This window comes from Pongo pygmaeus, chromosome 6, assembly GCF_028885625.2.
Source record: "Pongo pygmaeus isolate AG05252 chromosome 6, NHGRI_mPonPyg2-v2.0_pri, whole genome shotgun sequence".
Classification (NCBI taxonomy): Eukaryota; Metazoa; Chordata; class Mammalia; order Primates; family Hominidae; genus Pongo; species Pongo pygmaeus.
In genome coordinates this window covers 156,431,237-156,444,797 of record NC_072379.2, presented here as the reverse complement: position 1 = coordinate 156,444,797, position 13,561 = coordinate 156,431,237, and the positions used below count along the sequence as shown (strand labels likewise).

General features: G+C 43.5%; 1 protein-coding gene across 2 annotated transcripts in view; it reads right to left on the bottom strand.

Annotated features, from left to right (window-relative positions):
- Positions 1 to 13,561, bottom strand: part of UBE3C (ubiquitin protein ligase E3C) — a 130,249-nt gene that overhangs the window by 26,904 nt on the left and 89,784 nt on the right. For both annotated transcript variants that reach the window (XM_054494482.2, XM_063668051.1), the window contains exon 18: positions 9,947 to 10,194. In XM_054494482.2, coding sequence (XP_054350457.1) covers positions 9,947 to 10,194 — 248 coding nt within the window. The remainder of the gene's footprint in view (positions 1 to 9,946; positions 10,195 to 13,561) is intronic.

Here is a 13,561-nt window from a genome sequence, read left to right as displayed (position 1 = left end):
AGTTCATTTTTCCTTTTGTTGTTTGTGCTCCTGGTCTCATAGCTAAGATGGGATTTTTTCCTGACTATGCTGTGACACTCAGCAGTCCATTTTCCCATATGCCCTGCAGCGAGCACTCTGTGATCCTCAGAGCACTCTGAGTGAGTAGCTGTGGTCTCTTCTGCACCCTTGAACCACCAGGCACAGAAGGGAGGTAGGCCACCTGTGCTCCTTACTGCCACTTCCAGACCATCCTTCCCTTCCCTCCCCCTGAAATCCCTGGCTTTCAATCTCATGCACTGGGTTTGAACATCCATTACCTCTCCTGGGTTCAGTCACTGCCCCTTAACTCAAGATTTTAGCTCCTGGGAGTCCAACACACTCTGGTGATAATTTTTGGTGACATCTGTGGCCCACAGTTGACTGTCATTCTACCATCCTGGCTGTCCGTCAACTCCACCTTAGCTACCAATTCCTTCAGCTCTGTCCTCCGAGTGGCATTACTGATAACTAAGCCCCACTGATCTTCGCTTTAACCACCCCTACACTGACTCCCTGAAGGACCTCGACTTCACAGGTCTCCTCTCCTGTCCAGCTTCCCTTGCCCTCAAATCTCCATTCATGGATTAATTTCCTCTCTAAACAGCCTAGATTCAAAGGCAGGCTCTTGTAACCACTCTGAACTTGCAACCAATTCACCCTTTATTATAGTCACTTGGCAAAAAACCCCACCCCTGGTTAAATCTGACTCTACATCCTAGTCAGACCCACACACCTGTTTACGGGTGTAGAAAAACAAGTAACCCACATGGCTGGTCTCACTTCACTTTATGATTTTAACGTCAAGTGAGCCCTACACTAACTGGCAATCCTATTATATTTCCATTGTCCAGTAATTCTCAAATTTTAGCGTGCATCAGAGTCACACTTATTAATTTAAGCCTATTCATAGCTTGCTGGCCGGGTGCTGTGGCTCACACCCATAATCCCAGCGCTTTGGGAGGCCGAGGCGGGCGGATCACTTGAGGCCAGGAATTCGAGACCAGCCTGGCCAACATGGCGAAACCCTATCTCTACAAAAAATACAAAAATTAGCCGGGCGTGGTGGTGGGTGTCTGTAGTCCCAGTTACTCGGGAGGCTGAGGCACGAGAATTACTTGAACCGGGAGGCAGAGGTTGCAGTGAGCCGTGCCAAGAGCAAGACTCTGTCTCAAAAAACCCCAAAAAAACAAAAACCAAAACACAGCTTGCTGAACCCTAGCCCTAGAGTTCCAGATTCAGAAGGTCTGGGCTGGAGCCCAAGAATTTGCATTTCTAACAGATCCCCAGGTGATGCAGATGTGGCTGGTCTGGGAACATTGCTCTTCCCATTCTTGCCCTCTGCTGCATCACCCAGAAAGCACAACAGTGGGACGCAGTCAGAATGAGCTCCTGCTCCCCAGCTCATGCAGCTGCACCCACAGTGTTCCTCTACCTCTCTTGGACACGCAGCCTGTGGCGCCCCCTGCTTCAGCACCAGACCCCATACCCTCACTTTGCAGGGTGCGGTTCCTCTCTCCCTCAGCAATTCCACTATTTCCAGCAGCAAATACACATGCTGTTATTTCTCCCATCTTTAGAACACAGCTTTCCTAGCCCTATATCCCTTAAGCGGCTGCTCAAGTTTTCTTGATAGCTCAAGTTTTCTTGATAACCAGTCCCCCAATTCTTCTCCGATCCTTCCTCTTGTAACTGCTCTGAAGTCTACTGCTGTAGAGTGCCCTAATCACAACCCTGTGGTTCCATCCATTTTTACCCAGTGAACACACTTATGGAAAAGCACTTAGTCCACAGCGCAGAAAATGCCTAGCACCTTGGAAGCCCCCTGCACCCCCTTCCAGTGTTACCTTCCCAGGAGCATCAGGATCCTGCCTTCCAAAAACTGCAAGGAGCTTTGCTTGTTTCTGAACTTCCATAAATGAAATCTGACAAAATGTACTTTTGTGTGTCTGAATTCTTCAACTCAATGTTAGGTCTGTGCTGTTCACTCATACCATTTTGAGTAGCTGTAGTTTGTTCACTCAGTAAGTCTTGTGAATATCCTACAATTTATTTATTATCATTATGCTTTCGAAGGACATTTGTGTAGTTTCCAGTTTAGGGGCTATACAGTGTTACTATAACATTCTTTCACATGTATTCTAATGAATAGGTACACATTTCTGTTGTGATATGATGTGGATATTTTCAGCTTTAATATGATGCTTTAGGAAGATAATCCTGACATTCTTTTCAACCCATCTGCTGAGGTTTTTGCCTTCACCATGCCACAGAAATCACTTGTCCACAGTGCTAAATGACATGGCCACTTCTCAGTGCTAAACCTTACTTGGTCTAACAGTACCATCACACAATATCCACCTTTCTCTTCCTTTCAAACACCATCTTTATTTGGCACCTGAAATCCCACTTTTCTGGTTTTCTCCCTTCCTTTCCAGCTTCATCTCCTGAACTTCTATTAGTCAATTCTCTACTCTCTGGACTCTAAACCTTGGAGAGCCTGGGGCTCAGTTCTTCATCTCTTCTCTTCTCTTCTCTATTGACACCTACACCCTGGGTGATCTAATTCAGGCTCATGACCTTAAGGACCCTGGGAATGCTGATGACTCAGCCCAGATATTGCCTCTAACTTGAGGCCCCTATCCTCAACTGTCCCTCACTAAGCCTCCATAAGAATATCTCCCTCCCTACACCTGCTCCTGCCCGGACCTTCCCCAGCTTAGTCAGCATGACCTCCATCCTTCTAGTTCACAGAACAGAACCCAGGCGGTCCCCTTACCTTCTCCTGTCCTCGCACATCCCAACATCTGATGCATCAGCAAATCTCCTTGAATATGATGACTTTTTACCAGCACTACCACCAGGACACAGGCAGCAGCATCACTCCACCTGAACGATGTGACACTCCATCCGGTCTCCCAGCTTGAGTCCTTGACCAATGCTAGCTACTTACACCAAAGCCAAGGAGGCCCACGACAACATAGGATTCTGCTGCCCTCTGTTGGTGACGCCAGGAGTCTGCACTGGCCTGTCTCACTCCAGAGCGTGACCTCTACCGCTTTACTTACTGCCGCCTCTCAAAGCTGATTTTAAGTTTAGAAACAATAAAATTAACACCATATACCTTCATTTGGCTTTTATTTCATAAAGTTACATTTGCTAAATCTAAATGAATATTTAAATGTTTAAAAGGATTTACATGGGCCCTATTTTACTATTGAGACAAGGTCTCTGTCACCCAGGCTGGAGTGTGGTGGTGCCATCACGGCTCACTGCAGCCTCTACGTTCCAGGCTCAAGCAATCCTCCCAGCTCAGCCTCCCAAGTAGCTGGGACTACAGACACACACCACCGTGCCTGGCTACTTTTTTTTTTTTTTTTTTAGTGGTAGAGACCAGGTCTCCCTATGTATGCCTAGGCTGGTCTTGAACTCCTGGGCTTAAGTGATCTTCCCACCTTGGCCTCCCAAAGTGCTGGGACTACAGGTATGAGCTACTGCACCCAACACTATTTTTTCGATTATTTGTTGTCTTTATTGCACAAATAAGAGCCAAAGACAAACAGCAGACTAAGTGGGGCCGGCAAGAGTGTGTGCTTCTAATCTTCATGGAGGCCCAGAACACAGAATATGGTCTCGATACCACACTGATCCGTTCTTCTCATGGATTTCAGATGTTTCACTACTGCTCGGGAGTGATGAGAAAAATAAAAAGGAAGGAATAACTCAACAGTAAGCAAGACCTACTTAATCCAAGGGCAGAAAGAACTTACCTTGTGGTACTAAACCTCCAGTGAGAAATCTTTTTTTTTTTTTGAGACACGGTCTCGCTCTGTCGCCCAGGCTGGAGTGCAGTGGCGTGATCTCGGCTCACTGCAAGCTCCACCTACCAGGTTCACGCCATTCTCCTGCCTCAGCCTCCTGAGTAGCTGGGACTACAGGCGCCCGCCACCATGCCTGGCTAATTTTTTGTATTTTTAGTAGAGATGGGGTTTCACCGTGTTAGCCAGGATGGTCTCGATCTCCTGACCTAGTGATCCGCCTGCCTCGGCCTCCCAAAGTGTTGGGATTACAGGCGTGAGCCACTGCACCCAGCCGAGAAATCTTATTTAGGTGCAGCAATCAACTGAATTCAGGAATACATCTCCCATTTTTACTGTAGAATCTAAACCATTTGTATTTCATGGTTAATTCTGAAGAAATAAACTTACACAGAAAACTGTCTTGCCGGGTGCGCTGGCTAACGCCTGTAATGCCAGCACTTTGGGAGGCTGAGGTGGGCGGATCACCTGAGGTCAGGAGTTCCAGACCAGCCTGGCCAACATGGTGAAACCCCATCTCTACTAAAAATATAAAAATTAGCCAGGCATGGTGGTGGATACCTGTAATCCCAGCTACTCGGGAGGCTGAGGCAGGAGAATCGCTTGAACCCGGGAGGCGGAGGTTGCAGTGAGCCAAGATCGCACCACTGCACTCCAGCCTGGGCAACAGAGTAAGACTCCATCTCAAAAAAAGAAAAAAAAAAAGAGTTTAGGGTTCAAAACAAGGTATTATACAAGAGAAGCTCTGCCCCTTTAAGGACTAAGGCAACCAAAATGACTAGTATTCACCTCAATTTAGATGTTTAAAGCCTCAGCAAATTCAGTGAGCATTTTACAAAAGGATGCTAATGATGGAGAAAAAGAAACTTTCCAACTTTTGAAAATCTCAAGATAAACTGTTAAGTGCCAACATTACACTATAGAATACATTAAATGCGCACTGAATTCTACCGCAATAAAGAATTATAAACCACGCCGAAGTTATACAAGCTAATTAAAATTTTCAAATATATAACCAAGATCATATCAAATAATCTGATTTATAGGCATGCCATTCCAATTAAATCAATATTCTAAAGCAAGAAAAAAAGCCATTTTCAAATACAATTCAAATATGATAAAGGATTAACCTCAATAAATATTCTGAACTTAATTGGCTTAAATGGACCTAGGTGCTTCTATCTGTAAAAAAAAAAAAAGTTCAAGATGACATTACCACATCCTTGGGCTGTTTATTTATTCCCTGTCTGCAGCCTGATTTACAGGCGATAAAATGCAATCATGACCCACACCAGAAGCAAGAATCATTTGCTAATGGAACTTTTAATTGAGAAGTGACCAGTGACATGAGGTAATTCTTCCTCTGTAGGATCACTCTTGAAGACCTCTTTGCACTTTATCACAGTAAACAATCACTAACATATGCATTAAAGAAAATTTAAATACATTATGACCCAATAAATATCATAATCAATCAATATACAATTTTCTTCTCTTAAAGATGTAATGTTCAGGTACCACACTATTAGTTGCTGTACTATTACACTTACTTAGATCTGAGCAATGTTTAGCACATTAGTACAAGTTTAACTTTGTAATCAGATGGTTATCAGATATGTTTTGGAAGTTAGTAACCCCTTAGGAATTTCCACACACAGAGTAATGTAAGGAAAGTCTTAAATATGTGAAACTAAGTTAACTACCATCCTCAAATAACTATAGTTTTGTTATTGGTCTAAACTTTATTATTTTAAACAGCCTTAATAACATATAACTTACATAAACTTCATTTGTGGGAGAAAGGTTTAAAATCACAAATTCTCTTCCCTGGATCTTCTGTAAATATATACATATTCCAAAGTACAGAACTGTACAATGACATCATCTTCAGAATAATTTCAATTATAAGCAATACGTCAATAAACAGAGGAGAAATGAGTTTATCCTCACCAGACTTACATAACTATTAGCTTCTACATTAATCAAGACTGGATGATTTATACATTCAGGAAGAAAAAGTAATATATAATCTTAAGATTTAATTCGTGCAGATAAAATTATTGCTCTATCTTCTGTAACTGTATTGTGTGAAAACCACCAAGTTTAGAGTATTTCAGGTTAGTCTAGCAAAACACTCACCTTTATTTTCACATATATATTAAGTTAAAAGGTTCTTGGGCTCACTTTAACAGAAAGAACTATGGGATTTCATTGTAAAGATTTTCTTTTCTTCTCTTTTCTTTGAGACAGAGTTTTGCTCTTGTTGCCAGGCTGGAGTGCAATGGTGCGATCTTGGCTCACCACAACCTCCGCCTCCCAGTTCAAGCGATTATCCTGCCTCAGCCTCCTGAGTAGCTGGGATTAAAGGCATGCGCCACCACGCCCAACTAATTTTGTATTTTTAGTAGAGACGGGGTTTCTCCATGTTGGTCAGGCTGGTCTCGAGCTCCCGACCTCAGGTGATCCGCCCACCTAGGCCTCCCAAAGTGCTGGGATTACAGGTGTGATCCACCGTGCCTGGCCCATTGTAAAGATTTTCATACAATGAATTATGAAATGTACATCCTCCAAGGGAAGCTGAAACTGAGAAGTAGGCTGTGTGACCATCAACAAAGAGAGAGATGCTATCTGAAAACTGACACCAAAGCCAACTCACAAATCAACATCAAATCAACACCTGAAATCTGCCACCTGAAATATGGTGAGCCTGAAGATGATGATATAACACATACCGTTACGGTAGTGAAGTCATGTTGGAGCCCTTTCTCAAATCTGAAGAGCACTTAAAATCACTGGGAGTCTAAACAAAGAAATAACTGGGGCTACGATAATGCATTTCAAAGAGACACAAATAAAGGGGAGTTATTCTATATCCAGGATAGACTGATTCCTTCCCACTATCCCTGCTTAACAAGGCTGCGGTTCTACTCCCATCTGCTATTAATAAATACACACACACCCCACACTGCAAAGCTACAGTAATCAAGACCACATTGCATAAGGGCAGACTCAGAGTGTTACGTGTATGGTCAACTAATTTTCAACAAGGGTGCCAAGAACATGAGGATGCCTAACTCATACAATCTACAAAAATGAACTCAAAAAGAATCAAAGACCAAAATGTAAGAGCTAAAACTACAAAACTGTCAGAAGAATATACAGGTGTAAATCCTTGTGATTTTAGGTCAGGGAATGGATAAGACACCAAAAACAAGCAATAAAAGAAAAAAACACATTAGACTTCAAAATTAAAAATGTTCGTTCTTCAAAGGAAATCATGAAAGTGAAGAGACAACCCACAGAAGGAAGAAAATACTTGCAAATCATTTATCTGACAATGTTTCAGCTTCCTCAGAGAATATAAATTTCATAACTCATTGCATTGCAGGGACTTAATAATAAAAGACAATCCAATAAAAAAATAGGCAATGGACTTGAATAGACATTTCTCAACAGAAGTCACGGAGCACATGAAAAGATGGTCAACGTTATTAGTCACCAGGGAAATTAAAACCACAATGAGATACCAATTCCCACTCATTAGAATGGCTGTAATGAAAAAGACAACACTAAGTAAGTGCTGACAAGGATGTGGAGTCACTGAAACCTTCACAAATTGTTGGTGGGATTGTAAAAGGTTGCAGACACTTTGACGTGGAGTACTGTACGACCTAACACTTCCATGTCTAGGTATACGCCCAAGAAAAACGAAAAACCTATGTCCAAATAACAGCTTGTATACAAATGTTTGCAGTAGCATTATTCATAATAGCTAAAAGGTGGAAACAATGCAAATTCCCAATGCAAATGCACCACTGCACTCCAGCCTGGGATGAGTAAGTAAACAAAATGCGGTGACTGGGTGTGGTGGCTCACACCTGTAATCCTAGCCTTTTTGAGAGGTTGAGGCAGGAGGATTGCTTGACGCCAGGAGTTCAAGACCAGCTTGGGCAACATGGCGAGACCCTGCCTCTAAATAAAATGAAATAATTAGCCACGTGTGGTAGCAAGCAACTGTGGTCCCAGCTACTCGGGAGGCTGAAAGCAGGAGGACTGCTTAAGCACAGGACTGAGCCGTATTTGTAGCAGTGCACTCCAGCCTAGGTGGCAGAGAAAGACCTGTTTCAAAATGAACAAAACAAACCCCAAAGTGTGGTATATCCACCATACAATGAAATAAGATTTGGCCCTTAAAATAAGTGAAGGTCTGACATACTAGGACATGAATGAAACCTGAAAACATGCTAAATCAAAGCCAATCACAAAAGGTCACAAATTTATAGTTGATATAACAAATGATTCCACTTATATGAAATGTCCAGGAAAAAAAATCCATACAGACTGAAAGTAGACTAGTGGTTGGCCAGGGCTGGGGGAGGAAGGGCAGGACAGGGAGTGACTACACAGCGTTTCCTTTTTGGGATGATGACATTGCTTCCAAGTTAGGTATTGGTGATGGTCACATAACACAGTGAATATATTAAAAACCACTGAACTGTACACTTTAAAAGGTTCAATTTTCCATAATGTGAGTTATATTTTAATAAAACTGTTATGTAAAAGAAGTCATAAAAGCACCACCTGTTTTGCAGGCACTGATTTTCAATTAAGCTGCTTCTCAAAACAGGCAACTCCGTGCACTACGCTTCTCAGAGAATAGAACCACCAATGAGATAAAGAAATTTTATTACAAAGTTGAAAATGATTATAGCCCTGATTCTTACAGAAATTAATCACAATAGCAACATTAATTTCTAATTTATTTAAGAATGCTAATAACAGGCCAGGTGCAGTGGCTCACGCTTGTAATCCCAGCACTTTGGTAAGACAAGGCAGGTGGACCACTTGAGGTCAGGAGTTAAAGACCATTCTGGACAACATGGTGGAAACCCCCGTCTCTTCTAAAAATACAAAAATTAGCTGGGGGTGGTGGTGCACACCTGTTGTTTAGGAGGCTGATGCAGGACAATCCCTTGAACCTGAGAGGTGGAGTTTGCAGTGAGCAGAGATGGCGCCACAGCACTCCAGCCTGGGCAACAGAGCAAGGAGAGACTCTGTCTCAAACAAACAAACAAACAAACTAGCTAATAACAATTCCTGAATACTCAACTTTATAAATGTCACCCTAACAGGTAGAGCTGTGTCCCCTCAAAAGACAAATTCAAATCCTAATCTGTGAATATAACCTTCTTTGGAAATGAGGTATTTGCAGATAACCAAATTAAGATGAAGTTACACTGGATCAGGGCAGGCCCCAATACAATGACAGGTGTCCTTATTAAAAAAAAAAAGGCAATGTTGGACACAGACACTCAAGGAGAAGTCTACAGAGGCAGAGATCAAAATGATGAATCTACAAGCCAAAAAAGGTCAAGGGCTACTGGCAAAACCAGAAGAATGGATTCTTCTAGAGCCTCTAAAAAGGAATCTATGCTTGCTGCTGACACCCTGAGTTTGGACTTCCGGCCTCCAGAACTGTCAAATAATAAATTTCAGTTTTTCTAAGCCTCCCTCCCCCTCAAAGCGTGTGGTAATTTGTTGCGGCAGTCCTAGTAAACTAATAGTCACTAGGCAGTAACTTACTGTCTTAGTCCGTTTTGACTGCTTATAACAGAAGACCTGAAACTGAGTAATTAATAAAAACTGAAATCCATTTCTTACAGCTGGAAGGCCAGGAGCCCACGGTCCAGAGGCAGCCCCTGGTGAGGCTTTCTCATTGGTGGGGACTCTGCAGAGTCTGGAGGCGGCACAGGGCATCACAAGGCTAGGGGCTCCCTCCTGTAAAAAGTCACCAGAGCCCTTCCCACAATAAACCCACTCATCCATTCATGACGGCCGAGCTCACATGATCTAATCACCTCTTAAAGATTCCACCTCTCAATACTGGCACACTGGGGATCAAGTTTCAACATGAGTTTGGAGGGGACATTCAAACCATAGCACCTACTTACAACCATACAAGTTTGTTTCATGCAGTGCTTTTGCAACATTTAGCATCCAAATTTAAAACAAACAGTATTTTATGGTAAACTTGGATAACAACCACACATAAACATAAAATGTCAACATCTTTTGGTCCGAGGTCTATTTTTATATGAAGGTTACTTTACCTTTCCAAGCATTCTGCCTAGGAAGTAGTAATGTCTGGCAAAAGAATCTCCCACAAGCATCTGAGCAGCCGGGTTGGGGTACAGAAGCCCTTCATTAGTAGTCTTAAAGAACCCCTGGTTGGGGTTAAATCCTGACTTCAGTAGTTCATTTAAAAACTCTCTGAAAATACCACCACCATCAATGCCAGCTTCATCCAGGCCATGGGCATTGAGCAAGTGCACACGGATCCGCTTTTTCAAATCAGGCTCTGTTCAAAAAATGGGAGGGTGAGGAGGAAAGATGTTACAAGAAAGCAATAACATCAACTGGCCTTACAGGAAGGCTTAAGGAAGGGGTGTGAGGATCTTAGGGACATTTTAACATAGGACTCAAAACAGCAATGATATTATCATTATTTTTTGAGACAGAGTCTTGCTCCGTCACCCAGACTGGAGTGCAGTGGCACGATCTCGGCTCACTGCAACCTCCGCCTCCACAAACTCTCAGGGAATTGGTCCTCCAGAATCTACAGCAAGCTTTTCCTCAACCTGCAGCCCACAGGCCGATGTGGCTCGGGATGGCTTTGAATGCGGCCCAATACAAATACCTAAATTCTTAAAACATTAGTAGTTTTTTTTTTTTTGAGACAGGGTCTCCCTCTGTCATCCAGGCTGGAGTGCAGTGGTGCCATCTCAGTTCACTGCAACCTCCGCCTCCTGGGTTCAAGTGATTCTTCTGCCTCAGCCTCCCAAGTAGCTGAGACTACAGGCGTGTGCCACCACGCCTGGCTAATTTTTCTATTTTTAGTAGAGATGGGGTTTCACCATATTGGCCAGGCTGGTCTCGAACTCCTGACCTCGTGATCTGCCCGCCTCGGCTTCCCAAAGTGCTGGGATTACAGGTGTGAGCCACCGTGCCCGGCCTGTAATTTTTTTTTTTTTAAAAGCTTATTAGCTATTGTTAGTGTATTTTGTCTGTGGCCCAAGACAATTATTCCTCTTCCAATGTGGTTCAGGGAAGCCAGAGGATTGGACAACCCTGATCTACATGATCTTTTAAAAGCTGTATTTGGCTGAAAAGGGGGGAAAATTACTGGTTATATAATTTGCTACAAAGAGTAAATTAAGGCCAGGTGCAGTGGCTCATGTCTTAATCCCAGCACTTTGGGAGGCTGAGGTGGGTGGATCGCCTTGAGGTCAGGAGTTCGAGACTAGCCTGGCCAATACGGTGAAATCCCATCCCTACTAAAAATACAAAAACTAGCAAGGCATGGTGGCACATGTCTGTAATCCCAGCTACTTGGGTCGCTGAGGCTGGAGAATCACTTGAATCTGGGAGACAGAGGTTGCAGTAAGCCAAGATCGTGCCACTGCACCCCAACCTGCGTGACAGTCTCAAAAAAAAAAAAAAAAAAAGTAAATTAAAACATTGTCTTTGTCTGGGCACAGAGGCTCACTTCTGTAATCCCAGCACTTTGGGAAGCCAAGGCAGAAGGACTGCCTGAGGCCAGGAGTCCAAGACCAGCCTGGGCAACACTAGCAAGACCCTGTCTCTACAAAATATAAGAAAAGCTGGGCATGGTGGTGTGTGCCTGTAATCCCAGGTACTCAAGAGGATCACTTGAGCCCAGGAGTTTGAGGCTGCAGTGAGCTATGATTGCACCACTGCATTCCAGCCTGGGTGAAAGTGAGACCCCCATCTCTAAAACAAAAATTTAAAAACCCCAAAAACAGGCCGGGTGCAGTGGCACATGCCTGTAATCCCAGCACTTTGGGAGGCCAAGGCAGGTGGGTCACCTGAGGTCAGGAGTTTGAGACCAGCCTGACCAACATGGTGAAACCCCGTCTCTACTAAATACAAAAAAAAATTAGCCGGGCGTGGTGGTACATGCCTGTAATCCCAGCTACTCAGGAGGCTGAGGCAGGAGAAACGCTTGAACCCAGGAGGTGGAGGTTGCAGTGAGTCAAGATCGCGCCATTGCACTCCAGCCTGGGCAACGAGAGAAGTTCCGTTTCAAAAAACAAACAAACAAAAACCCAAAACCAAAAAAAACACAAGGTGGACCAAGTTAAGATGTGCTCTGATAACCAGGCTGAATCAGAGAACAGCTTCGGGGAAGTAAGTGAAATGTCCTTTATCTTTCCCTAAGAATGTTCTACAGGTGCTTTGCAGAAAAGATAGGCGGAAGGAGAGGGGATGAGAGTTGGGGACAGGCTGCTGCGTGAAGTCAGGGAAAAGCAACCGCACGTAGTGCACATTCGACACTTTCACAGGCCCCATGCGCTGCTGCCGTCTGTCGGCTTTGGTGCATAGTCACCCAAACATATCTGCCCTGGAGCATCTCATTGGACACGTAACCTCTAGAAGCATTCTGGAAAAGGGGTTTAGCAGAATGTTTGATAGAGCCTCCAGGCAATCTCCTCAAAACCCTGTCTATCCCTACATTGCTATGTACACGTGTCAGTAATTTTGAAGTTACAGTACCTGGAGTGTAAATAGTCTATGATATGTGTCAAATACTGGGCAAATACAATTTACTGGACTGACTGAGGCTTATAGCCACCACACAGAAATACCAAGTTCCCATTCACTGAGCAGTGGTCGCTGACTGAATGGACAAGATGGGGCCACTCTGCACAGCAGCAGGGATGCAGTGCTGCCCTGCCGTGCCCGCCACCTCTGGGTCAGTGTTTGTGTCACCCCTGGGAATTAGGTAAACACATCTAAGCTATTTGGCTCCAGCTTGCTTTCCTGCTTCTGGAAGAAATTTCCCGCTTCAGGAAGAAATGGTAATTCTGCCCATTAAATGAAATAAAATAAAAGTAACCAACCAACAAAAGCAGACAAGTGAGGCTCTCCAGAACTGATGACAGCAGAGCGCAGAGCCAGCTGTGCCTCACTCTCACCCAAGAGTCAATGACAGTGTGAGCTCCAGGCCCCAAGGGAACTCTGTTACCCACTTTACAATTCTTACAGCAATCCCATGAGGGAATGTGACAGTTTCTGCCAATATTCCGCACTGCAACAAGGTAGTGCAGTGCAGGCAGGGAGTGCGTGGGCATCCCTGTTGAGACCCCAGCCCATCTTTGCTCTCTGAGCACCAACTGCAGGAACAGCCATCAATCTCTGCATTCCACTCAGTCAACTTATGGGTAACAGGGGCCAACATGCACACTTCAGAGAATCACTCCGAGATGAGATAAGACAACAAGCATCGTAAAGCATGGATTCACTTCAATGACTAGATGACACGTGGAATAATCACATTAGTTGATTATATGTAAATTTTTAGTCAAAAATGCACCTCAAACCATTCTCTCACAAGTAAATTAATTATTCTGAGATGATATTTGACTTTACTAATTTGCCTAGCAAAACACCACATTTTAACACATGGCTTAATCATTCTTATAGTATTTGATTTGAGAACATTTATAAAGATTTTAAGCATTACAGTATAAACAATATGAGAAGATTCTTCCCAATCTTTTAACTTCAATGCAATTATTAGCATGCCCTTAGGGAGGTGGGGTGTGATCAGTTTTTTAACAATTTTTAAAGCTTAAGGATTCATTAGGAAATTTGAGGCTTGTTATAATTGGACCGTAACATCAAAAAATCATCTACAGGGAGTA